The 24497-nt window shown below is 43.2% G+C and overlaps 1 protein-coding gene across 2 annotated transcripts in view; it reads right to left on the bottom strand.

Annotated features, from left to right (window-relative positions):
* sema5ba (sema domain, seven thrombospondin repeats (type 1 and type 1-like), transmembrane domain (TM) and short cytoplasmic domain, (semaphorin) 5Ba) overlaps positions 1-24497 on the bottom strand; it is a 112541-nt gene that overhangs the window by 12718 nt on the left and 75326 nt on the right. For both annotated transcript variants that reach the window (XM_088931005.1, XM_088931007.1), the window contains exons 8-15: positions 22666-22951; positions 18196-18331; positions 16978-17185; positions 16680-16887; positions 3617-3734; positions 3101-3282; positions 889-1032; positions 227-374 (exon numbers count right to left, since the gene is read on the bottom strand). In XM_088931005.1, coding sequence (XP_088787131.1) covers positions 227-374; positions 889-1032; positions 3101-3282; positions 3617-3734; positions 16680-16887; positions 16978-17185; positions 18196-18331; positions 22666-22951 — 1430 coding nt within the window. The remainder of the gene's footprint in view (positions 1-226; positions 375-888; positions 1033-3100; positions 3283-3616; positions 3735-16679; positions 16888-16977; positions 17186-18195; positions 18332-22665; positions 22952-24497) is intronic.

Here is a 24497-nt window from a genome sequence, read left to right as displayed (position 1 = left end):
GGAAGCTACGATTCAAGCCTGATCTTGCTGCTGAGGCCAAAGCCCTTGGACCCTCTTCTAAACATCCCGTCAAACACCCACGCGGTCACTTTGGTTAAACCTCACCAGGAGGGGGCCTGACTTGACAGCTCCCACACACCCGTCGGGGAGTGAGGAGGGGGGTTTCTGAAGGAGAATAAGACATCTGGGCCAAGACACACGGGCGAACGGGCAGGAACACACATACCAGCGCACAGCCCGGACAGCTGTTTCCATTTTCACAGTTCCTGACTCTGGAGTGCACCCCTCCGCCACACTCGGAGCTGCACTTGCTCCACGACCCCCAGGAGGACCAGAAGATGGGCAGTGGGCACTGGCTGTTCTCATTGCAGAACCTGCAGAATCCGCAACGCAATGGCGAACAAGTAAAATTAACAGCTCTGTTCACAGACTCCTAACAGAGATCGCAGTCCACACGTAGAAGGCTTCCTAGTCGATATCGGACCCAAGAAAAAAAAACCTTTGATGGAATTATTGACTTTTCTGCAATCAGGGACCAAGCTGAGTATAAGAGACTGGGAAAAAAATGCCATATTGAGCCAAGGGAACAATATACTTTTACAGATCCAGATTAAAATCTTTAAATTGAAAATCTACAAAAAGCTGTAAATTAGATTTTACTTAATGATCTCCATGGCAGTATTGATTACTCCCACCTGCTGTGAAATCATGATTTCAGACGTGCTGAAGTAAAAAGAAGCTCTTTCATGTAAAAAGGCTATATATGACTCCGAAGGGTGAAGCCTACACAGCACGTCTTTCAACAGACCTTTGTCCCTGCTCGGACTGCGAGAATTTTACAGGTCACGTTACAGAGCAGTCTCCCTCGCAGGACGGCCCCTCCCTCACCTCTCCTCTCGGCTCTGCCCCACACAGATGCGGCCCCCGTGCCGTGGGGAGGGGTTGTTACAGGAGCGCTGGCGGACCTGGAACCCGATCCCACAGCTGGTACTGCACTGGGCCCAGGAGGACCAGGGAGTCCAGCCGCCATTCCTGCGCAACACAAGGAAGAACTCAAGCACTGCCGCCGCGTGGCAAGAACAGGCCGACCACCTCTTGTGCTCAGAAAAAAAAGGCACTAGCAATAAGGTGCTGTTTTTAATCTCAGTGTAGGAAAGGAAAAAACGTAGGATCTAGTTGTACAAGTACTGTAGGTGGCTGCGTCAGCATGCATAGGCTGCAAAGGAACAGGTAAAGGTTTTTTTGGAATATATCAAGCAACTAGATCCTACAAAGGCAAAGGTAAATGTTTATTCCATGCTGAAAAGAGTTGAAAAGAAAAGAAACACAGCATTTTACAGCCGAAACATTGTGTTTCTTTTCTTCTCTTTTCAGCATGGAATAAACCTTTACTTGTTCCTTTGTAGGATCTAGTTGCTTGATATATTCCAAAAATAAAGGGCTTTACTCATTCATAGCAGCATCCTTTCACATACAAAATGTGTCACACAGGCCTCTAAGAAGCTGACTGTCTACTGCTGTAATTGGCTCCTGTTAAATTCTGATGTACAGTATATGCTTGCTGTGTACAGCAGATTTTAAAACACTGATACACTGGAAACCTTGGCTGTACTGGAAGGAGTTAAAAGAAAAAAAAAGGCACATTCAATTTCCTAAAGTGCTTTGTTCTGGTGTTGCATTTTCATTATTTAATTGCTACTTCCTGTAAAATACAATTCAGTTCCAGCACCTCTTTTTAATCTTGCATAGTTATGCAGTGAATAAAATGAACCTATCTATTTCAGCAAAGCTCCGGCAAGGCGAATTCTCAATCATTATAATTGGGTAATGGGTACAAACAGATGGCTGTGCAACAAGAACTCAGAGAGGAGGGAAACCAGCCTCTTTTTTCAAAGACTGTATTCATGTCACCTTTGGTAAAGGATTTGAAGCCTTCAGAATGGTCTGGATGGTAGGCAGACAGACGAATGTGCCACTCCATTATTGCAAACAGTACCAAATTAAGCACTATACCTCATACTCCCATTCCAGGCATAAGTGGTGGCTTTCTTGTAAAGTCTAGATAATCCCGGCTCTCTCAACAACAAAATTGAAAACGCCCAGCTATGGTGAAGTAAGTCTTAAATTTATGTTAGCCATCAATAATCGCACCATTTTAAATGCTTTCATTTTGGTCCAGATTTAACTAAACACATACTGAGTGATGGAGATGTTTTAAACCAGACAGACTTTACAGCTGTAGGCTACAGTGGCACTGCGATAAAACACACCATTCTTTTGGAAATTTCTGCTTGCTTCCATTAAGCCTGTGGCCAAGAGGCTGAGGTCTTACACACAGCACGATTTTTAAATCCTGCAATTTATTTTCTGAATAATTAATGGGTTGACTCCAAAGCTTTTAAACTGCGTCTAAGAAGTACAAAGCACTTTTTTCAGCCCAGGGTGGAGAGCCTTCCCGACACAAAGCGTGTAAAAGCTTGGCTACCTCTCCAGTACAACAGAAAAAAGAAGGCATCTAAAAGTCACAGCTGCACTTGAATCCCCTCCACCTGACTCGAAGAGAGTTTTTTTCCCGAGAACACATTTCTCAATCTAGTATTGAAAACAGGCCAGGAGCCCTCACTTCTAAAATTAAATCTCAAACCAGCTCGCAGCATGTTGAAAATGGTCAAGGTGAACTCCGAGCTGCATTCACTCAGCCTCATGTAAACACTATTCACCAGCCTGCAATCTTTTCTCTTGGAACACCTCATTTAAGATGTTTTTATTCTTCTGTGAGGTTTTATTTTCTTTGGTTCCACAACATAAGTACAAAATTAATTCAGGAAAAAGTTTCATGAATGTCTGTAAATTCAGGCAAATGTGTTCTCATTTTTCTCAGATGAATTAAAAGCCTCATCAACACTGTTTGATTACATCAGCAAAATACATTTGATATGATGTTTTTATCAAGGATACACTAAGTTTTAGAGGAATATTTTGCTATAAGCTTACTGAATTAAGCACTGATGGGGAAAAAAGGTTTTTATTCTCCTTGGACAAACTTATCAGAACTGAGGCGGCTAAGAGACACACAGCGCAGATCTGACTGGCTCGTTACCTTGAGCAGTTGGCCACCTGGCTGGTAGGCCCGGTGCAGCCGTAGCCTCCACAGCGAGGAACCGGGCTGTCACATGACCTTGAGCGGCACACGCACGTCCCAGTGCTGTCCCCGTCGTCATGATCGCAGGGTTGCCATGGCGACCAAGGCCCAAACGCGCCGTTTACTGTCAAGTTTTTCACCTGCAAGGTCCATTCCAAAGCGGGTTCAAGCTGAGCAGTGCCAGGTATCAAAATAGCAGAGCATACTGTCCTTAAAAGAATTAAACTACACGAAAGAAGCAGAGTGACATTTCATAAACAGTGTAGATAACAGGCACCCAGGCTGTCTTGAAAGGGGACTACTAAACTGAGGATTGCTAAGAATACAAATACAAATAATATTCCTGAATTTGTAAAATAGAACTCTATTCCTTAAGGGGTAAAGGAGACAGCAAGCAAAGCAGCCTTGCTCAAGGTAACACATGTAACTATAAACTGGATGCACTGGGAAAAAATGCAGAGCTCTGGCACTTACTGGGCACTCTGTAATGTTCTGGCTCCACTGACTCATGTTGGAGCTGTCCTCAATGGTGGTACATCGTTTCTGCTTGCTATCCCATCCACAGTACGGGTCTCGGGCGTCCAAGCAGACACTGCAAGTGAACAGGAAGAGATCAGCTGCAGAAACCTGGCACCCCTCCCATCTTCTCATTGGAGCCACCATGACTTCCATCACACGCCTGTTTATCTAGGCTGAGAACATGGGGCAGCCAGGGCTTAACCACACGCTGGAACAGACAGATAGAAACTGTCTAGGAAAGGTAAATAAGAATGAGACACACAAGTCGAACACTGGGCTCTCAATCCTCCGAAAGCACTAATTGAAGAGTAATTGCATTTAAACATTTAATGAAATGAAGTCTCCTAAGCCAGTCCCAGCTGTACTTTGTGCAAATGCTGGGCATCAACCAAGAGGCACGTCCTCACATTTCACAATCACATGAAAGAATGTTCTTTTTGGGCACATTCCTGTTAGTTTATTTAAGGGAGGTGCCCATTTTCCAAGGAAGCTGAGAAAAATAGCTGTGTTGGTAGAGTACGCATTGGTAAATACAACCCTTGTTTTAAAATCTCTAGTATTTTCCTTCCAAAACAGAAAAGAGGCTTATGAAAGAGTGACTGTTTTGATTCCTTGAGACCAATGTAAACTGGCCATGTGGAGAAAAGAGCTCCAGTTTGGAACTTAAGAAATCAAAGAAAAGACCACCTCACAAACTACAGTCTGGTTTCTCACCAAGGATCCTTTTACACAAGCAGCAGGAAAAAGAACAACAAAAAGAGTTGCGAGTTGAGAAAACTCAGCACATAACTCCAGGTTTGTATTACAACAGCAGGTATTATACCCTACACCGTGCTCTTCACACCAGACTCAAATGTCTCTCTTCACAGCATGCATTTCTACTGTACTTCATAATATGCAAGAAATAAAACACCTTACTTTAAAAAACGATATTATGACTTTTGGGAAAAAAAATCTCACGCTAGGACATTTAAGGCACAAATAACAGAAAGTGTTCCCAATTTGTAAGGCTGGCACGGGCCTCAAATTTAAAACTTGTGGATGGCTCGCAAAATCATGCTCCTAACTTCTTTCGACGTGCTCCTTTAGCATATAGATAGAAAGTGCTCCCATGAATAAAACAGGGGTGGAAAGCGAAGAGAAAGATAACACCAGACATTCTGTGCGAGACACAAACATTATAGTAATCCCTGCATCATCATCCTCAACAGTCCTGCACAAGGCAGAGAAAGGAACCTAATCCTGGAGTAACTGCTGTCCATGAACAAAATACCCAGTGACACGCTGTCTACCCTAAATACTAGCATTGTGTTTTTAACCTCCACAGCATCCTCTCGTCACCACTGAAGGATCCTTCTGAGGAAGAGAGAGAGGTGTCATCTGGCCCTCTCTGTTGATCCCAATGAAAACTGAGACTTTGCAATCTGTCAGGGTGAACAAGTCATAATAAGGCATCCATCACGAGCTGGACAGGGCTCTCTCGTTACGGTGGCTCCATGCCAAGCACATTTAGTCTCCAATAAAAACAATTACCCTGTCTTTGGGTCTTCAGGGAATAAAAATGCAATCATCTGTGTCACCTCTGGTTAAGGGAGTTTAAATCATTGATATAAGGCAGAAGAAAGAACTTAAACAGAGGGCAGGGTGGGTAAGCACAACTCGAGGTCAAGTGCAGTGGCTAGCACTGATCACATCTTGACAGGTAAGGCTTCTGCAGCTGGGCTTCAGAGACTGCAAGTGGAATACGAGTTAACAGGAAGAATTCTGCAGCCAAACCCTGCATTTCTTTTATTGCTTCCTTTATCTCAAAGCCTAAGACTTTACTCGGTTTCTGCCGAGTTCATTTAACAACTAGGTCACAAATCAGGAGGGATGCTTAATTTTAATACTGGCTGGAAAGCTGTACCATCGTGTGTTTCATTTGGGCGATCAATTTTAAAAACAGCATTGTAATTACATTTTGCCTACTGAAATGATGATTTGCAAATGTTTTTGCAATGTGTCTAGGGTGTAGTGGGTTGCAAGAAACCTGTTTAGAGACTGGCAGAAAACTGCTGCTGGACTGGGGTTTGTTCAACATTGCCTCAAACTACACCCCCCTAAACTGAATTTAATTACAATTTTCTTCATGATTATATCTCACAATGAGAACTGGGAACCTCACGTAGTGCACACAATCAATCCATATCTTTCAGCATTTCAACCCACTACAGGAGGAAAAAAAAGTGCAACTGACCTCAAAACCCATCCGTTTGTCCCATCAAAGTAGCCTGGTTTTGGTTAATTACAGCAGAGAATCAACTTGTGATCTGTCCGCAATAAATCAATATCAATCACCCAAGTCTGGTTTTAAGACCATGGAAATGCCGGCAAGCTGATAGTGATACCGAGCTGACACTTTCATCCACGTGCGTGGCAGATCCATTTTTAGCAGACAGGGTTATTATAAACAGTCTGAAAGTCCAGACCATTTTCAAACCATGACCCTGCAGAAGCCTTAAAAGCAAATCGGTTCGTCTCTGCCGCTTACCTGCAAAGGCAAGGGGCGCGTATACTGACCAACAATAAGCCAGGCACAGCTGTAGAGTTTAATCCTTTATTATGAAAGGCCTGCAGCTGCACAAATGACTATAAAACTGCTGAAAAGCACTGCAGGGCGGTGAAAAAGGTGAGTGCGAAAATGCTCATTTTCACCAAACCTGTACGGTGTGGGTGTACAGATGGAAGGATCTACAGATAAAAAAACAGTTGGTTAATGACAAAGCCCAAACTTAATCTCACAGCCTAGTGCTGGCACTGCCCCGATGGATCACTTAAGAGACGGCGGGCGCATTAAGGCCTCTTACCCCTTCCAGAGCTACAGAAAACAAATTGTCCATGCTTACATTTCTTAAAGCGTATCCTCTTCCAGCATAGGTTAAATCAATCAATCAATCAGTATGCACAAAAAAGGGAAGGGATTATTTTGTTCCAAGAAACGGTGTGGCTGCGGTGTCCTGCGAGCGATGTGAGAAAGGCCCCCAGGTGACTGCCGATGGTTTCGTCCCATCACCGATCGGCCTCATTGAGGGAAGGTAATGAGGGGCTCATCAGGGGTCTCGCGGCAGGGAAGGGGGGGTGATTCACAGCCCGCGACAGCAGAAAGGGTCACGCTGAGCTTCCAGAGGAACCACAGAAGACAAAACGCCTCATTTCACAGGTTGTTCAGCTCCAGTGAAAAAAAGGTACAGGGTGAGGCCAACAGTGACCACAGACTATCATTACAAGGAGCACAAACAGTAGATCTCCCCTTTGTTTATGGAGGTTGCAGAATCGGTTTTTCAAATGACCTATTATCCTATGGAGTAAACACACACTGCTGTGTATAATTGTCACAGCTGAACCAGAAATGGACTGATGTTTTGCGATCCCAGAAAACAGACACTTCTGACACACAGAGGTGCCGGGTCGACACCTTGTAAAAAAAATGATGACAAACCTAACGTGATTGGGACTGGCTATAATACATGTTAATAGAGGTTTCAAATCTAATTAGCCCTACGATGCTTTGGGAACATCTCCACAAGAAAACGTGTTTCACAGAGAACCCCGGCAGCCCGCCAGGCTACGCAAACAGCCCAGTTTTATCCCCTCCCACACGGATGGCCACGGGTCAGGGGTGGGTTAGCCATGGTCAAGCGTTACACTGGAGCGGGCAGGAAATGCCGACGCTGTAATGTCAAAGCCAATCCAATCAGAAAGTTTTACGAGCGACATAAAAAGTTTGAGTAAGTTTTTACAGTCTAAGGGGAGGCATTACGGACTTGTAAGAAATACAACCAAACATGTTAAGTAATAAATCAATCCTCCGATAGAAATTGCTTTAATTCTGGGGCTCAGCCAGAGGACACTTAAAAATCAAAACACTCTACAACCAGCAATAAATACTCCGAGTTTCTGATTACATTTTTTCAAGCAAACCCCAGTATTAATACCTGCTCTAGAATTGTGAATTCGATCTGCTGTGCATTTTAGCACCCCATAGACATCCCAGCTGCAACAACAAGTTATAAATTGTGTCTGTCAGTAGGCTTCCTTTGAAACAAGAAGCTTTCTCTCTTAGGTAATAAAACCTCCAAATCTCTGTTAATCTTTTGACCCCCTTCATTGTTTTCAGTCTAAACTGAATATAGAACGTATGGTTTCAAGACAATACAAATCTTGGGATACAAACTGCATATAGATACAATCAGAATTGTTCTCAAATGATTCAGCTGCACCAGGGAATAACCTCTAGATAAAAAGAAAGCAACTCAGAAAAAAAGCTGGGGCTGTGGTTAAAAAACAGAGAAAAACTGAACCTAAAAGTCAGATGTAACTGCTTATTGGATATATTTTTGGCATTCAAACTGAAGCCCATTACTTTGTAATTTCATTTCATCAGAAGAACGTTAAAAGATTAAGAAAAAGACCAGCTGTTCAACAATGCGGCCAACGTGTTTTCATGTTAGAACCTCTTCCGTTTGACAACATAAATGGATCACGTAGTAAGAGAAAAAGTATATCTTTCAGGGAGCTATCCAGCACGTATGCTCACAGTTTGTGACATTTCATCTAACCTTCTGCTACAAAAACTTGGCAGTTAATCTCCAACCACAGTAACAAAAGCTCTATATCCATCACAATGAAACAGGCTCTTTCTGACAGCCACATTTCAGCACTGCATTTGCCTGTCCTAGAGTTTTAGGGGCCCACTAACTCTGCAAGACCAAAGCCATACCTTTTCAACAGCAAGATCACATAAAGACCTTTCCCCCCCAAACTGCCATGCCTTCGGAATTAATGATAGATGAAGTTGATAGATGTTAGAAAAACCTTCAATGGCATTCTGTTCTCAGAAAACAAATTGCAGCAGGAGCAAAGTAAATTAGTTTCTCAAAAGAACTGAAGCCTAAGCTCTTAGGGACGTAGAGGAAGTTAAGATTTAAGAGGTCAAATGTAATTACCACAAAGCAGAACCAGATTTACAACGTACAGACCGAACAATTTACATAAATTCATAAGTGTTCTTTTCTGGCACAGCATTTGCACTTTAAAAAACAAACCAAGACTAATTTATATTGCATTAAATGTACAAAACACTTGACGTTCAGAATATTATATAAAAATATAAAAAGTGTTCAAAAATTGTATTTATAACAAGTTTCTGAAATTAGTTTTTAGGCATCCAAGCACAGAATCCCCTAGTGATTGAAGGGTTTTGGTTTTTCTATTTTCTTCAGAAATGTAGCACTGGTTCAGGTAGAACACCATGTAGCTGATTTCACACTTGGCAGATATAGTGTTGGAGGCAATTGACACGTGACAAAAACTGCAGCCCTGTATCACCCAAGATGTCATCCTGACCCACACATTTGAGAAAATTATCAAAATCTTCTTGCGAACAGCTGCACCAATTGAATTCCAACGTGGGAGATGTCAAAAACACCAAAGACCTGGCTTCAGATTTGTAAATTGCAAGGTTTGCCACAAACTGTTCCTGTTCAAATACGTCTTGGCAAATAAAGTCCAAACTTGACAGGTATCACTGTACTGACAAACTAATTAACTAGGATGGCTGCCTGAACTTTTTCAAGGGGAACTGCAACGCTATTTTCATATTTCGGGATTAGAAAGAGTCAGCACTGATGAGGGCATTTCAAACCACGATAAAAGTAAAATGTACACAGTAGCTTGAAAAAACTCCAATTTACACCACAAAATAGATGACATTTCCAGGTCTGCACAGCGCCATGTTCTGCGATTCAGAATGAGGTAACAAAACTACTAGTGGCGTGCGACCCTATGACATTGTAAACAAGCGGGCTTGTGAATACATCTCTTTAAATCCAATAGAAATACTGCTTTCGATTTCTACACGGTTTTGCCGACAAACACTACTTACTTGTTAACTCTGCATGCAGATCACACCAGATGTTGGAACATTTCTGTGGTGAAATGCCTGCTGCACAAACTACTTATTTGCTTGTACGTCACATTATATTAGTCATGACAGTGACTAGTGAGCAGGAAGGGCCGCATCATGTCACAATTCACGGGAACTCGAATGCGAGTTCACAAAGGTCACGGTTTTGTGCTTAATTTGACATTTATAATATTTTTCTGTAATGTCAATTAATTTATTCTGTTACTGAGATTTAATAACCAGTCTGAGAAACCAGAACCGCAGATCTCCTTTAAATTGTATACTTTCCTAAAAAACATATGAGGCATTTAAAGTTATGTTTTGCAGGCAATATCCCTGGTGCAAAACGATTACAACTTCCAATGTTGGAACTGATAGGTTCATGAAAAACAATTAACCGCTCCTGTTCAAGAACTGTCCAGTCAGTTACAACCAGATTTCATTAGCATAATCCTAAGGGAAACCTGGGGGTTTCAAATTTGGCACAATGTTCCAACTGTTGAACCAACATAGCCGCTCGTGGCAGGTTCCCCTCACCTGGCACCGCGGCATGTGGAGACCTATATACACGAACGCCCTTTTTAATATGGAGATATAGGGAACTAGGGTTGGGGCTGGCCCCATTTCTAAACCTTCCCAAACCTAACATGGTCCATAAACTGGCCTCCCCATTTCTCCTCCAACTTAAAACCTATTCTTCTGATCCTGTTTGGCGATCAATATTTCTCAAACAAGCAAGATTGTCACCCCTGACGTACAGCACAAGACTTAACCTTTCCCAAACAATGCAATCTCCCTAAGAGACCAAACCTTCTTCATGAAAGTCTTTCCACGAGGCTTTACCAGTCTATTCCAAAACCTGACACCTGAATAGTCCTTTGCCTCTTGTTGAAACTGTTAATAGAGGAATCCAATTTCAGTGAGCTGTAGAGTTGATTCCTCTCATAGCGTTGTTCAAATATGGAAACATTTACCTTTTTCTCTCTCTGGAGTGCCACTAAGCTGCCCTCTAGTGACATAAACCAGTATTGACAACGCCGGCAGCTCTGCATTCTGAGCGTTAAACTACTCGTGATCAAACACGGTCTATTCACCAGCTTCAAAATTGACCGGTCATCTTCCCCACACACAAGCAAACTGATAAGTGACAATAACAATGACATCGTTCCATCAACCAAGATGGTGGCCTGAGCTCCATTTTTAAGAAAAACATCTCCAAAAGATTGCGACAAGACTGAAGTCATGCTTATTGGTACCCCCCATCAACTTCGTAAAGCCAGTCCTGTAACCCTTTCTGTAGATGGCTCTGTACTTGAGCTTCAATCAAAATTGAAAAACCTTGGGGTTATATTCGATTCTGGCTTAACATTCGACCCACATGTGCAGCATATTGTCAAAACATCTTTTTTTTACCTTAGAAATATCGCAAGACTACGACCTATGCTATCATTAACTGTGGCTGAAAAGCTGATCAACACATTTGTATTCTCTCGAATTGACTACTGTAATGCTCTACTCGCAGGGGTATCTAAATCGACTCTGAACAAACTGCAGTATGTCCAAAATTCAGCAGCCAGAATCCTGACCAGGTCTAGTGCAAGTGTTCACATTACTCCTGTCCTGGAGTCCTTGCACTGGCTTCCGGTCAAATTCCGTGTAGACTTTAAAATCCTCATGCTCACCTATAAGGCTCTGCATGGCTTGGCACCTCAGTACCTGTCTGAACTATTATCGCCCTACTCCCCACCTCGCGACCTCCGCTCTTCAAATTCTGCCCTCCTTACTGTCCCCCAAGCCCGTCTACATTGTATGGGTGACAGGGCCTTCTCCTATTATGCCCCCAAGCTCTGGAACTCTTTGCCCAAGGATATCAGAGAGTCACCCTCTCTAAACTCCTTCAAATCCAGGCTCAAAACCCTCTTCTTCAGAAAAGCCTTTACTGAACTGGTTCCATTCTTCACCCCTCTGCTTTTCTTAGTACCACCATCCACGGTCTCCCCTATATATTGTAATTGTGTCTTATCTTGTGTATTCTCCTTTTTATTGTTATACTCTTCTTATTTATTGTTATTGTCATCCTGTAAAGAGCTTTGAGAAGCCACCTTTAAAGGCGCTATATAAAATAAAGTTTATTATTATATTATTAAAACTATTTGAATAACTTCTCTCAGATCCACTGTGCATTGGGACTGCCGGTTCAATGGCTTCCATGTAGCAGGTGGGTGCTGGGTGAAGTGATTCCCATCATGTATGTAAAGCACTTGAGGGTCCTTAGGAATAATCAGTGCTATACGAATGCACTCAGGTATTACCTATATGTTTATTAGTAGTGTGATATTGATTATTATAAGCGTAAATGTGTCAACAATCTTTGCTACCCTCTGGTGGTTATTATTCAAGGAAAGCAGCAAAACTAGGACAGGTGCAACACTATTTTTATTCTGATTATTTTTTATCTGGATAATTTCAGTGTAGATACTACTGTAGTTATACACTAGTGCCACACAGTTTTTTAAGCACTGCTAGTTTCCCTCACTATACGTAGATATGGCTGTTACTACAAATCTTCCAAATCATTTAAAATTCTGTGGCTGAAGTCAAAAAATGTTTCCAATGAAAATGAAATAACTGCATAGAATACTGCATAAAATTGTTTTTAGCTCCCTGATGTATCTGTACTTCCATTGAAACAAAAAAGTGCATACAGATTAGGCATTTAGGAAAAAAAAACTGCATTCAAAAGGCCTCTTTGTAGCACACTTCTCTGACCATCCACAGCCACCACCATTCATATAAGGAGTGTTGCCTTCATTTATATCCAGAGCAAAGCAACAACTGGAACAAGAGGGGTATTTTTAGAATACAATCAAATGGAAAAAGCTTTGCAATATCGTACTTGGCAATATTCAAATTAATTGAAGTGACTTTTGTTGCTGTCAAAAAAAGTCGTGAAACAAAGCCGTACATGGTATGTAAAGAAAAACTATTCTTGAACACACACACACACACATGTATAAATGCACATACAAAGAGCAAGAGATTGTGACAGATGCATTAGAAATGTTCTCATATGGAGAGATAAGTCTTAAACATTAAAGGACAATGAATCTGCTGTTCGATGATGCCAGACAAAGCTTAAAAACAGCCTGGTCACATTCTTAATGTAGAAGTACAGAGCCCTCCAAATGTATTCATACCCCCAATGAAATACGACCAAAGTACTCATATTATCCAATCTGGAAATCTCTGTTATGGGTCTTGCTTTAAAAAGTTTAGAAATATTATGCTGCAATTATTGTCTTCCATTTCTTGAGTTGGGACCACGAAAGATCGATTGGATTGAGGGTCGAGAGACTGTGATAGCCAGTAAACTTATTTTGTGTGCAGTAAACCACTTAGACTGGCTGTGCCTTCTGAAGACTTCCATTGCACTTCCAAAGAGAATGTTATTGTAGGGTTTTGTTGCTTTTTAATAAAAATGAACTTGGGTTTAGAAAAAAAATATTCCTAATAGACCCTTTTCTGTTCTGGGATTCAGTTATGACAAATAGGATGTTCCTCTGTGCAGAGATATTTATGCATAGGGTATAACATTTAATTTTTTTTTTTAAGAAAGGCATCCAATCCACAATTCATTATGTTACTCAAAGGCTGTACAAATTCCTTCAGTGGTTAGGTGTGCATTTGCATATGTTGCATATGTCGCTTGATATCGAAAGCAAATGTTAAATATTGAAACTGGAACAGAAAGTAAGGCAAAGATGTTGCAAAACATTCCTAAAACAAAAATGTGTGCAAGTACATTATCTCCATTCAGATACTTAAACATCCTGAATGAAGAGCCAAAGTCCCCAAAATGGAAATCATGCTTTTCCTGCAGGTGAAACCAGAGTGTAGAATTAGGCTTGAGGTATAACTCACTGTTACAGAAACCTGCTCAATCCCTTAGTGAGCGTCTGAGGCTGCTCTTCTCAGGAATGGCCATCTGCTCAGGAGCAAGGCAGTGTTTAACAGGGAAACAGGATAGGCCAACGAACACGGGAGTTACGTAATTCATAATTAGGCACAGCTGGGTACTGTAGTCCCTATTGGCTGAAACACTTACCACCTCTAATTGGAAACACAAAGTAGTGAAAGTGTATACAAAGGTGTCCGCATCTCAGAACTGGCTCAGAGTGCTGCGGGCCTACTGTAATCATTGTCGACTTTCAGAAAAAGCTACCACTCTCCAGAAACTGGCGTGTAGTCTATACCAAGCTTTTCTGGGGGTTTGGATGATTACAGAACTGCCTAATATTGCTCGATTATGCTGAGCACAACATTGAAAGTACTATAATCTCCATGCTGCCATTTTTTACAAGAAATAGTTCTGCTGAAAATAAAGCAATCCTATGGGGAAACCAAGAAATGATACCTGTTTGCTTTGAATATTTATGGTATATGATAAAGGAGTGTCTTAAACTAAAAACTAAAATGTTTCCTTTATAATCACAGATTTCTGTGAACCTGCAATTTTTCTAAAAATACATTTACTGCATTTCCTTTCTGACTTGCTTCTGTACCTGCTGCTTGCTCAGGGTGAACATTGCAGTGTAGCATTACAATACTGCATACTCCTGTGGTCACCGGGGTAAACTGAGGGAGGGCCAGTGGTTCACTTTGTAGCTCTGGAGACTGCCACTATCGTTCTATAAATACAACCCACAACCTGCATGTTGCGTTTCCTTTTCCATTTTAACCATCCAAGGAAAGCCTTTGCTGTCCGGTCAAACAGTTCGGCATTAATACAGAAAGAGTCTACTAGGGTGAGCTGGAGACAACAGAAGATGAGAACATGGATACTTCCATTTTCCTGTTTGGATGCTTCATAAAAACACACTGTACTTCATAAAAACACACTATCAGATTATTACTTATCAGAGTGCAACAGATTCCCTAAACAGCTTTGAGTAATTCAGTCAGAATACAATGTTTTCAATTGTTTTGTACTGTATGCCTTATGCCCAGTCTCTGAATAGTAAATGCAAGAAAATGCAAAGTATAACAGCTTCTGAGAGGAGAATCAGGTGTTTGAGAACAATTCATATGCCTCCCATCCCTCAATCACAAAGGCAAGTCATTCCTCGAATACTGTCTGAATGTTCAAAGTTCGAAAAGCTAAAACAAAATTCCCCATGACTGTTCATGTAAAACCCAGAGATCTAAAAAAATCAGTGTTGGGTATTTTTACCCTAACAGAGCACTGAATCATCAAAGCAACAACATTATTGCTCATTTAGAATAACTGCCCTATTTGCACTAGACCAGTAGTCAACAAGATAGACAAGATGAGTGTATAAATTCGAAGAATGCAGGTGGCTGAGGATCAGTAGTGGGAGGTCACACCATGAGGATGGCGTCTTCTGTATGGCTACAAAATCCATTTCTAACTTTAAGACGGGTAAACTAGGTGTTTGTAAATGAATAGATGGGTGCTACCATTTTTCACCACTCGTGCCTTTAATGCATAAAAAACTGTAACGTGCTTGGAAAACACAGGCATTCTTGTTCTGAACACCTAGAAAAGAATTATATTCCCACATTATGTGAAGAAAGGATTGATAAGTCCCAAACCAGAACACCAAACACAAGGGCACCCCACTTTCCATTAGGACAGCCAAAGTGACACCCCCAAAATGAAATCAATCACGCAACGGCAGCACTGCACACCTCCACTGCCCCCCCAACCCCCCATGACCATGAGCCACAGAGCCACATTCTGGACACATCCCTGCCACTTCAATTCGCTTAGCTCATCCCACAAAGCCCTCACTGTACGTTTTCCTTATGGATTAAGCTCAGCTTCTTGTTATCCAAAACACAAACCACGGCCTGATATGCATCTACATTAAGGCTTTATCGACTGCACGGGGATGCCACGCAGATGCCATTCTGTCTGGACACTCCGGGACACCACTTGTCCGGACGGACTGAAGGCAAGCCGACTGTCCGGTGCAGCCCACCTGCAAGCTCAAACCATCGGGACAATGCATGTTCTGATGCTGCTCGTGTAACAGCGGCTTTCTTGTGAGAAGAGAAGGTAATAGCTTTGCTGTCGATGCCCTGCTCGCCAGCATTGAGCCCCAGCGATGAGCTGGGATGACATGTGGCATCTAGGGCTCAGAGACCAGTGAACAGGCACATGCTTGTCCCGGCTGTATGAGAGGGCAGGACAGCATCTACAACCTGGTGCAAAGTAAGCATAGCAGTTTCCAGCAGTGGCAACATACCTTACTAGCCTGCGACTGTGACTTTCACAGTCCTCCTCTATTGATCAACCCTGTTGATGACGATTGTTAATCAGCACAATGAATTTACCTACATCACGTCTGTTCAATAAAATGTTAGAGCAGCTGCTCAAAAAAGATTAACTGTGTCTTATTGTTGTTGTCTCTGTCATATCTTATTAAATCTGTTGCAGTTATAAGCAATTTATGTTGATGTGGAGTATAATTCAACTTTTTAAAATGACAGTGTCTGGCGGTTCCATACTAACTGATTTTTATTGCATAAAACATTCTCCTGTCAGCAGCCTGAAGCGATGCAGGAAAAAAAAAGTCCTTTCTACACCCTTGAACCCAAAGCAATACAATCTGCTTCTCTGTGCTTTGAACACAGCGTAACCTCTGTACGTCTCACTAGCTTGACTCTCAATCGTTTCAGGATCCTGTTTAGCATTCTGAGATCCGCACAGCACAGATTCCCCATGGGAGAACAGAGACCTGACTCAGCAAAGAGGGCACCCTGCAGAGAGAGCACTGCTCAGAGGGGACAGATAAGGCATCCACCACTGCCCTTCCTAAATTCACCTCAACCTTCAGGGACTGGGATTGCTGGCATTATGTCATAAATGAATAAATGCATTGTCATCGCAGTAGCTGGTTAACACATTTCCTAGTCTTATTTTGTCAGCATTAGATAACGGACCGTTAAACATCCCCAATAAATGACAAAAATAAACAACGTTTCACATTATATTTTACAAGTATGAAGACGAGAATGTGTACAGTAAAAGCTCCCTCAGCATCTACTCACTTTTCCGTTTTGTAGGTCGAGCATCTCTCCAACGGGATCTTCAGCACTCTGTTGTTGAGTCCCACGAAAAGCGACCTATCACTGTGGAGGATCTGGAGGCCCAGGATTGGCTCCCGTGTGCCTGGTGGGAGGAGCTGTATCTCCTCCAGGTAACATCCCCGTAAGCTCTTGTTGGTGGTGGAGAGGGCCTTCCGGATGGTGCCGTATTCTGACGGGGGGGGTGGAGAAAACCGAAAGCTGTGATCTAGCTCTTGGGTTCAAACCCCAAACGTCAGAGGCGAGTTCTGACTTTGCTTACCTGTTCCGATGTACATGACGTGGTAGAGGGTGTCCCTGCCCTGCACGATGTCCACCACCAGCTTGGAGAAGCGCACGTTGTCTTGCATGACCAGGGGGTCCACCGAAATGGGCTGCACCACGTCGTTCATCAGGAACAGGCGCTGGGCGTCCTGCAGGCTGCGCTCCGTGAGGTTCTCGTTGGGGCTGTAGTCGTTTACTGTACCACACTGGGGGGGTGGAGGAGAAGCAGACAAGAGCACCGCTAGAGACCAGGAGAACCGCGATGAAGACGCCACGTTTCAGATACAGGGGCCATACAGGGGTCTCCAGATCTCGTCCTGAGGAACGGGTCACCTGTTTTTAAAGACTGGCAACACTGGTGAGCTACGGATGAATCAAGAAAGTCCTCTCCCCAGTTAAGGGAACTCTGGTCTCCGAGAGCTTAGGAGACCTGAGATGGTAGTCCCAGATCTCTAAATTACCTAAAATGTAAAATGACTTAAATCTAACAAAGTCACTTTTTTAATTTATCACAATGGAATTGCTCCATTACTTTCAGAAATTGGGAATTTAATGGCGATCTACAAAACCTGCTGGACTGCGTCTCGCCCAGCAGGAGGAGAATGGTCGACAGTTTCACATTCATTCATTATCTAGGTTATATTGGAAAAAAAAATTAATATTAATGACCTAAATGAGTCTGCCCGTGACCTGGAAAAATACACGAAAAGGCCCACAGAAAGCAGATGAACTTCTGAGTCGCTAGGAGGAGATGGTTAAACTACCACACCAGACTAAGCCTTGCCACCAGGGACAGCAGCTCTCTCCCGTTAAAAAGCGGGTCACGGTCAACCTTTAAAACCCAAAACACAGGCTAGACTTCAATGCACTGTTACGCAATTGAGAACGGCATCCACCTCCGTCTGAACAGGTTTTTCAATTGTATTTGTTAAGGTGATACTGAAGGAAGCCTGCCGCCTGCTGACTGGCCGCAATCGAGATTGCCAACAGAAACTCAACACAACAACTGTTTCTACAGAGGCTGTGTTAATCCGTTAAAGATTTTTTGCAGAGTAAAATGCATTGTAGATCACTATTCGTTCATGGGAGCCAAGCAGGGCTTAAAGTAGGAGCCCACCAGCATCAAAGCACAAAAGAACGACTGTGCACACGGCTCAAGAGTGAAATCCAACCTACGGAATGGTTTCTGGAAGTGAGCTCTTCCCACTGATCCTACCTGAAAGTTGGGAATGGGGTTTGGCGCAGACAGCCATGTTGATCGAGGGTTCTCCTGGTACCGAAACGGCCCGTTAAAAGCCTGGGTAACGGCACTGAGGTTGAAAGCACAAACAGCTGACGCGGCAATGCTGTTCCTGCCCATTAAAAAAGAAAAGAGAGAGAAATTACCATGCCGGAAAGCAGCCACAGAGCTCCGTCCCTGGCTGGCAGAGAGATATAAATAAATGAACATCGGGCTGCACGGGTTATCTCAGCTCTGGAAAAATAAATCCCGCTCGTACAGTACTGTGTCCTGGTCTGGAGCTATCTCAGTGGCACACATCCACACAGTGGAGTCTGCTACTCAGAAACCAGGCCCAGGGTCTCAGCTGAAGGAGGATTTCTATCAGGACAGTTCACCTGGCGGGACTCATACAGTGTGTACTCACGAATCTGAAAGTAAAAGTAAGAAACTAAATCCTATATGAACAGCGCCTGTTGCAGGGATCTGTCAGAGCCCAGAGTTTTCACAACTATACTGAGAATCATTCTCTCGGCATCAGTGGCACACACCAAACTTCTAATACCCACGACTCCAAAAGTCAGCATGGTTTACAGCTGGAGCTAAAGCTTGCCAAAAATATTTTTTTACAAAACAAATGAATACACATTAAAAGCACAAACCTCTCTTCATTTTCTTGGACTTTAGAAATGCATTCCATTCTGCATTTTTAATGTGAAAGTATCATATAATTCTCTACATTAAAAAATGTTAATGGATGAAATGTAAATGAGCATGTCTGGAATTGGGTTGCATTTTACAGCTCGAAAGTGGCACTGGCCTCTTGCCTGCTGGATTAATGAGAATAACCTAATTGCAGCTCCAAGTGATTGAACTCCGTGCATCGGGAGGGAGGGAGAGGGGAGAGGAAAAGGAGAAGACAGGCAAACTCCAATACCCAGCTGACAGCCTTCAGGAAGTGATGTCACTTCAGCCACTCTAACAGAGAACTGGGGCCTCCAATGTTCATGAACCACAGTAAGGTTCAGTCCCAGAACCACTTCGTAGATTTAAATGCCAGCAAATGCCACAGAACCCAGATAGCAATGAGTTACATAATCTTCACAACCGCAAAAGTTACAAATTACTTACATATATTTGTGTTTTCTGATCTCCATGTTTAGCTGAAGGCTTGGCACAGAGCTCAGTCTCAGCCACTGCCAGCCTTGGATAACACTCCATCAAGCATTTGGCCTGGCTGTAAAAGCTTTGCCTAAGAAAGACATGCTCAGCATGAGCTGAACCAGTGTAATAAAAACCTCTCGCTGCCACCAAGGCAGATGGGTTTGTGCTCAAACTGTGGCACAGCCAGACACGCTGTGAGACCAAGGCAGATCGTGCCCGTTTGACTTCTGAGCTCAAAGGTTAGAAATCGGGCAATTCGACTGCCAGTTCTTGTGTTTGCTCATGTGCAGTATTACTGTACAAGCCTGTAATACTGGACTTTCTGAAAGATGTCTGTATCCAGTCTGCATAGACCTGAAACAAGGGAGCTTTTCCTAAAGCAAACTGAAATTTTAGAGATTCATTCAGAGGTTTTTTCTTTTATCTTCTCAGTTTCAAGATCTTAAAATGGACAAAATCTGAAACAGTAACATTTCATCCAGCTTACATTTGAGAATTCTCTTAATTTTTTGACTGAGGGCAGCAGGCACTGCTACTGATAGATTTCCTTAAAACAATGCTCTCTCCACCTTTGTGTCTGCAAGTAATATTCCTACAAAAGCTCTGAACACAGGGAGGAAACAAAGCCTCTCAGGTCTTGAATAAGATGGCTTTGTATGAGAGGCTCTTTGAAATCTCCCCCATGCTTATAATTCTAGTGTCAGTGCAAGACCCTTTTAGCTATCCTGTTCACATCTTTTATTAAAGAGCAGCTGCAAATATGGAAACACTTTCAGAAACAAAAGCAGAGCCTAGAACTACAAAGTATTTTCTCTTTTCTTACAGTCAGATACAATCAGCTACATCTGCTGACAAACATAACAGCATGCGCCTCTCCTTGACCCCAACAGTCCTACTGCTTTCTCTGAATAAATGGTATAAGTGGGGCAAGATTAAAACCTGAGCCCATGTCCTGGGTGCCAGGGACCCAGTGACTATAAAACAAGTTGTTTTGGATTTGCCCTAGAAAGGGCACTGCATCGCACATATAAATAATGCCAGCACCAATGACAAAGCAATTATTGCCCCCTGTATAAGAAGGCAATCTTTTGCCCTGCAGTGCAGCAACTTACTAAGCAAATGTCACTGATTGAAGGCCGTGGTTTTGTTCTCTTGTATGAGAAGATGGCAGAGTGCTTGGAGGAAAGGAGAACCTATTTCCAATGCGACAGTTTCCACAGCTCTTTCTGTGCCAGCTTGGTCCCATGGATTCAGTGGTTAGCTAAGGAATGGGTGCAGCCTGTCTCTTTAAATGTTAAGTTAAATGTGTCCTCTGGCAGAAGATCTTGACATTTGCTTCTAAGGAAATACCAATGGAGACCTTTCCTCAGTACAAGGCGTATGGTGTGGTGTAAACAACGTTTTGGCATCAGAAGACCTTGTGATTTGATCAGGCTCTGAAAAGAATTAAAAAATAATAATTTGAGTGCTTCAGCGTTGGTGAATGTTCTGTTTGCACCAAATACTGAAGCGGAAGGGATATAACAATGAACCGAAAGGATTTCTCAGACACCCATGGCGCACGATGGAGACCTTTTGGGGGGTGCCATGCTCCCCACAACCAATCGCGGTTCCTCAACTGCTCCTGGTACAGTGCACACATGCCCAGGCAGGAATCCAGTCTCCTCAGCGGCCTGGCTCCCCGAATCACACCACGACCAGATTTACCAGCAAAGAAATGAAACGGCCCCACTGGAAGCCAGGGAACAGAACAAAACGTTGTCTCGTATTCTATTTTAAAATCCAACCGTGAGAGCGCGGTAACACTGTATCCCCTCAGGTCTGACCAGCAGTCTTACTCACCAGGGGAAGCTAATAAGAAACACAGTTAATTAAAAGGACCTGCCCTGTTTAGATACTTGAACCTCAGCACCGTCACAAATAACTGACTGTGCTGCCAAGTCTTTCTGCAAGCACACTCTCCATGGTATCCTGAAACAAATCTCCAGGGAATGTCAAAGGCAAAGGTCAATTTCATAGCGTCGGAAATACTGTAGTTAAAATTAGAGTAACGTACTGCACTTCTCAGGTGGTAAAGGACATGCCAAATAATTCCCTTCCCCTCTAGTTAGGCAATTATTATCTTATCAAATCACACACTGCAAGATAGAGGGAGACCACCCGGGTGAGTGTTATTTCCGGCAAGATGCTGGCAAACGCTAGGTGTAACTACTGATCCATTTGATGTCTGAATATATGAAGATTTTAGATCTTTTTATAGGTTTTTCTTAGCGTTCCACGGATTACACGTTAGCAATCAATAAAGTGCAGGATTTCTACCTGAAAAATACTGAATATGGCCCGGAGTTATTTCTTCATTTGACAAAGTGGATAATTATTTTAAAAATAGCTTAAATCTGTAAGGGAAATTCCATGAGCAATATCTTAGGGACACTTACGTGGGAACACGATTTCTCTGATCTCAATCAAGATCAATAGTACTGTACTGTATTTTCAACTATATTTGTTCTTGCATCACATGAAGCCCTAGAAACACCCAGTGATTTCTCGACAAAACGACTGCTTTACAGAAAGAAAGCCACATTCACACATTATTACAGGCATGAAGACAAAGAAAGGGGGCCATTTACAATAATCCAAAGGAAATACTAGGAAAGGCAGTGAAACTTCCTAAATCTCTGCTGGCCTATAGGAACCACTGCACAGTGGACAGCGAGAGAGCAGAGCACTGATGCTTTGCCAGAGAGACCACAGGTTTCCCTCATCAGTGGGGGTTACGGTACTGAAAACCACCGCAGCTGAAACAACCACAGTTGTTGGATACTTGAGGACATGGGAAACAGGGGGTCAGGTTCCCACGATCCACGTTACTCTCCTCGTCGACTAACATAACCTGCAGATTTCTCCCTTACACGTCACACATACAGAACCATCATGTGAATTATCATTCGACATATGAAAGCAATAATATCTAATCACCAGTCAAGAGCGTCCTGCGCACGCTCATGTGAAAAACCCGCCATGCGATGCCCAGCTGCCTGGGGAGAGATGGTGCAGAGGGCTGGGGGATTTCTGATGCAGGCAAGAACACAATCAGAGTCGTGGGTCTGTGCAAAAGCCGCTTGCTTTTAAAAAGTTTTAACTGTGTACGAGCGAGGGTCTTCCTGTGGATGGGAAGACCGGTGCTCAGTATGGAAACCGTGCACGAGCCAGATGATGGGGAAAACCTGTACGCTCACATACTCAAAAACCAAAACTAGGAGGCAAGATGAAGGGCAAGGGACCGCAGGAAGCAGCGCTTACACGTTGGTGGTGAAGATGCCGTAGATGAGGTCCTGCTCGGGCAGGTAGAAGGTGCTCTGCAGCTCGTTGTAGTAGAAAGGGATCTCCCCGGAGCGCGAGCAGTTCAGCCTGGCCTTCATGAAGGTGGTCCAGGTGTCCTCCAGCAGGAAGCGGCCCCCGATGTCGTTCTTGCACACCCGCGCCACGCGCGAGTACACCGTCTTGCCGCAGTCGTGCTCCACCGCGTTCTCCCGCAGGAAGAAGTATGTGAACAGCCCGATGTCGTAGGCGGAAATGAAGTTTGGCTCTGAAACAGGGAGGAAGGGACATGCTTGAGCGGGCACGCGCGGGCACCAGCGCACGCTGGTGAGCTTCCAGCCCCCTGATCTAGCCGAGAGCTGAGGCGAGCTGAGCCCTTCCCACCTTCCCAGGAACACCCGGCTCTCCGCGGCAGGAGGACCGTGAAGGACAATCGCACCTGGAGCCAGGTAGGAAACCAGAGCCCTCGGCAATAAAGACAACCCGCAAACCACACAGTCTTCCCCGGCGGGAACCGAGGCCTGCACTGGTGCCCGCCCCGTCAAAATGTCTTTTTCACTTTTAACAGGCTTCGCCTTCATTTTGTTCCCTTACGTAGGTCCATATAGAGGGAAGGGAACGTTCAGACCAAAAAAAATAATGTAGAAACAACATTTCCAACTGTGCTGTCAATACCTGAGAAATGACCGTTACTAGATGCAAAAGAAATAAGGCTGATAACTCATCTGTTTATCTTCACTTATGCTCCTCAGGATTCTCAGAATAGAACTGATCAATGGTGTCATTTGCATCCGAGACTCTAAATTATTGCATTACCCTTCAAGGCTGTCGAAGCACCATCAACAACAGCAAGAGTTTTATTTAGGCTTTTTTGAATTTGTAAAGCTGTGATTAAGGACTGAAGTTTTTGTAACGCGGTACAAAGGAGAGTTTTCCGACTGCACACGAAACCAATCTCCTCGCTCACGCTGAGCTCTGCGCTGACCTCTTCTTTCGGCCTAAGCGTCAGTATTTCTAAAATTCATTTATGATTCATATCTCCCGGCTTCCTCTAATCTAACTTGATTGCCTGATGCCAGGCAGTCGTAGGCCAATGAAGAACTATAAAGAGACTTCCAAGGAAAGCAGCAGGAATGCTCTGCTGCTACACAGATAAAAAAAGAAAAACATCATTTGAAATTAGCAAAATCCCATGTCTCTGTCCAGTCCTGTGAATCATCCACACTCCTTACAAGTTAACACTTCAGCATTCGACAGGAAAACTCCAGCTGAGAAGGCAGGGGGAGGAACAACATCGTAGCTTTGAGTTAAGCTGCTTTTAACCATAGACTTTGAGATTCTTTCAAGTCTTTATTTTCATTATCAGTTAAGCGTACATCTTCAAAGTCCTTAAAATGTCATAAATGAAGCGTTCCTACTGCAAAGAAAGTTGGTTCAGTCGACCCACAGACATATGCTTACGTTTGTGGGACACAAGATGGCAACTCAAAGATTAAAGTAGTTTTCTTTATCTTTATATTAGGGACACAAGAGCAACTGCTACCTATGGGTTCATTATAGCTTACAGCAAAACACAAGAGTATGCACACATTCAGATAGCCTTTTCCAATTTTCCTGTGTAAGAGAGACTCTGCACTCTCTTACCTTCTTCCCATAAACACCTGCTTTGCAATGCCAAAAATCGATTCTGGTGGACTGAAGTGCTCTGAACAATATGCAGACTGGCAGTGGAGTCTGAATCACAAACCTTTTTATACCGAATGGATCTGGACTAAAAATGCTCATCTTCAGCATAATTTGTGGGGCTTTGTGCC

Source organism: Atractosteus spatula, chromosome 13 (assembly GCF_055471065.1).
Source record: "Atractosteus spatula isolate fAtrSpa1 chromosome 13, fAtrSpa1.hap1, whole genome shotgun sequence".
NCBI lineage: Eukaryota > Metazoa > Chordata > Actinopteri > Semionotiformes > Lepisosteidae > Atractosteus > Atractosteus spatula.
The sequence above is the reverse complement of the archived record's forward strand: the minus strand, read 5'-3'. Positions and strand labels throughout refer to the sequence as shown.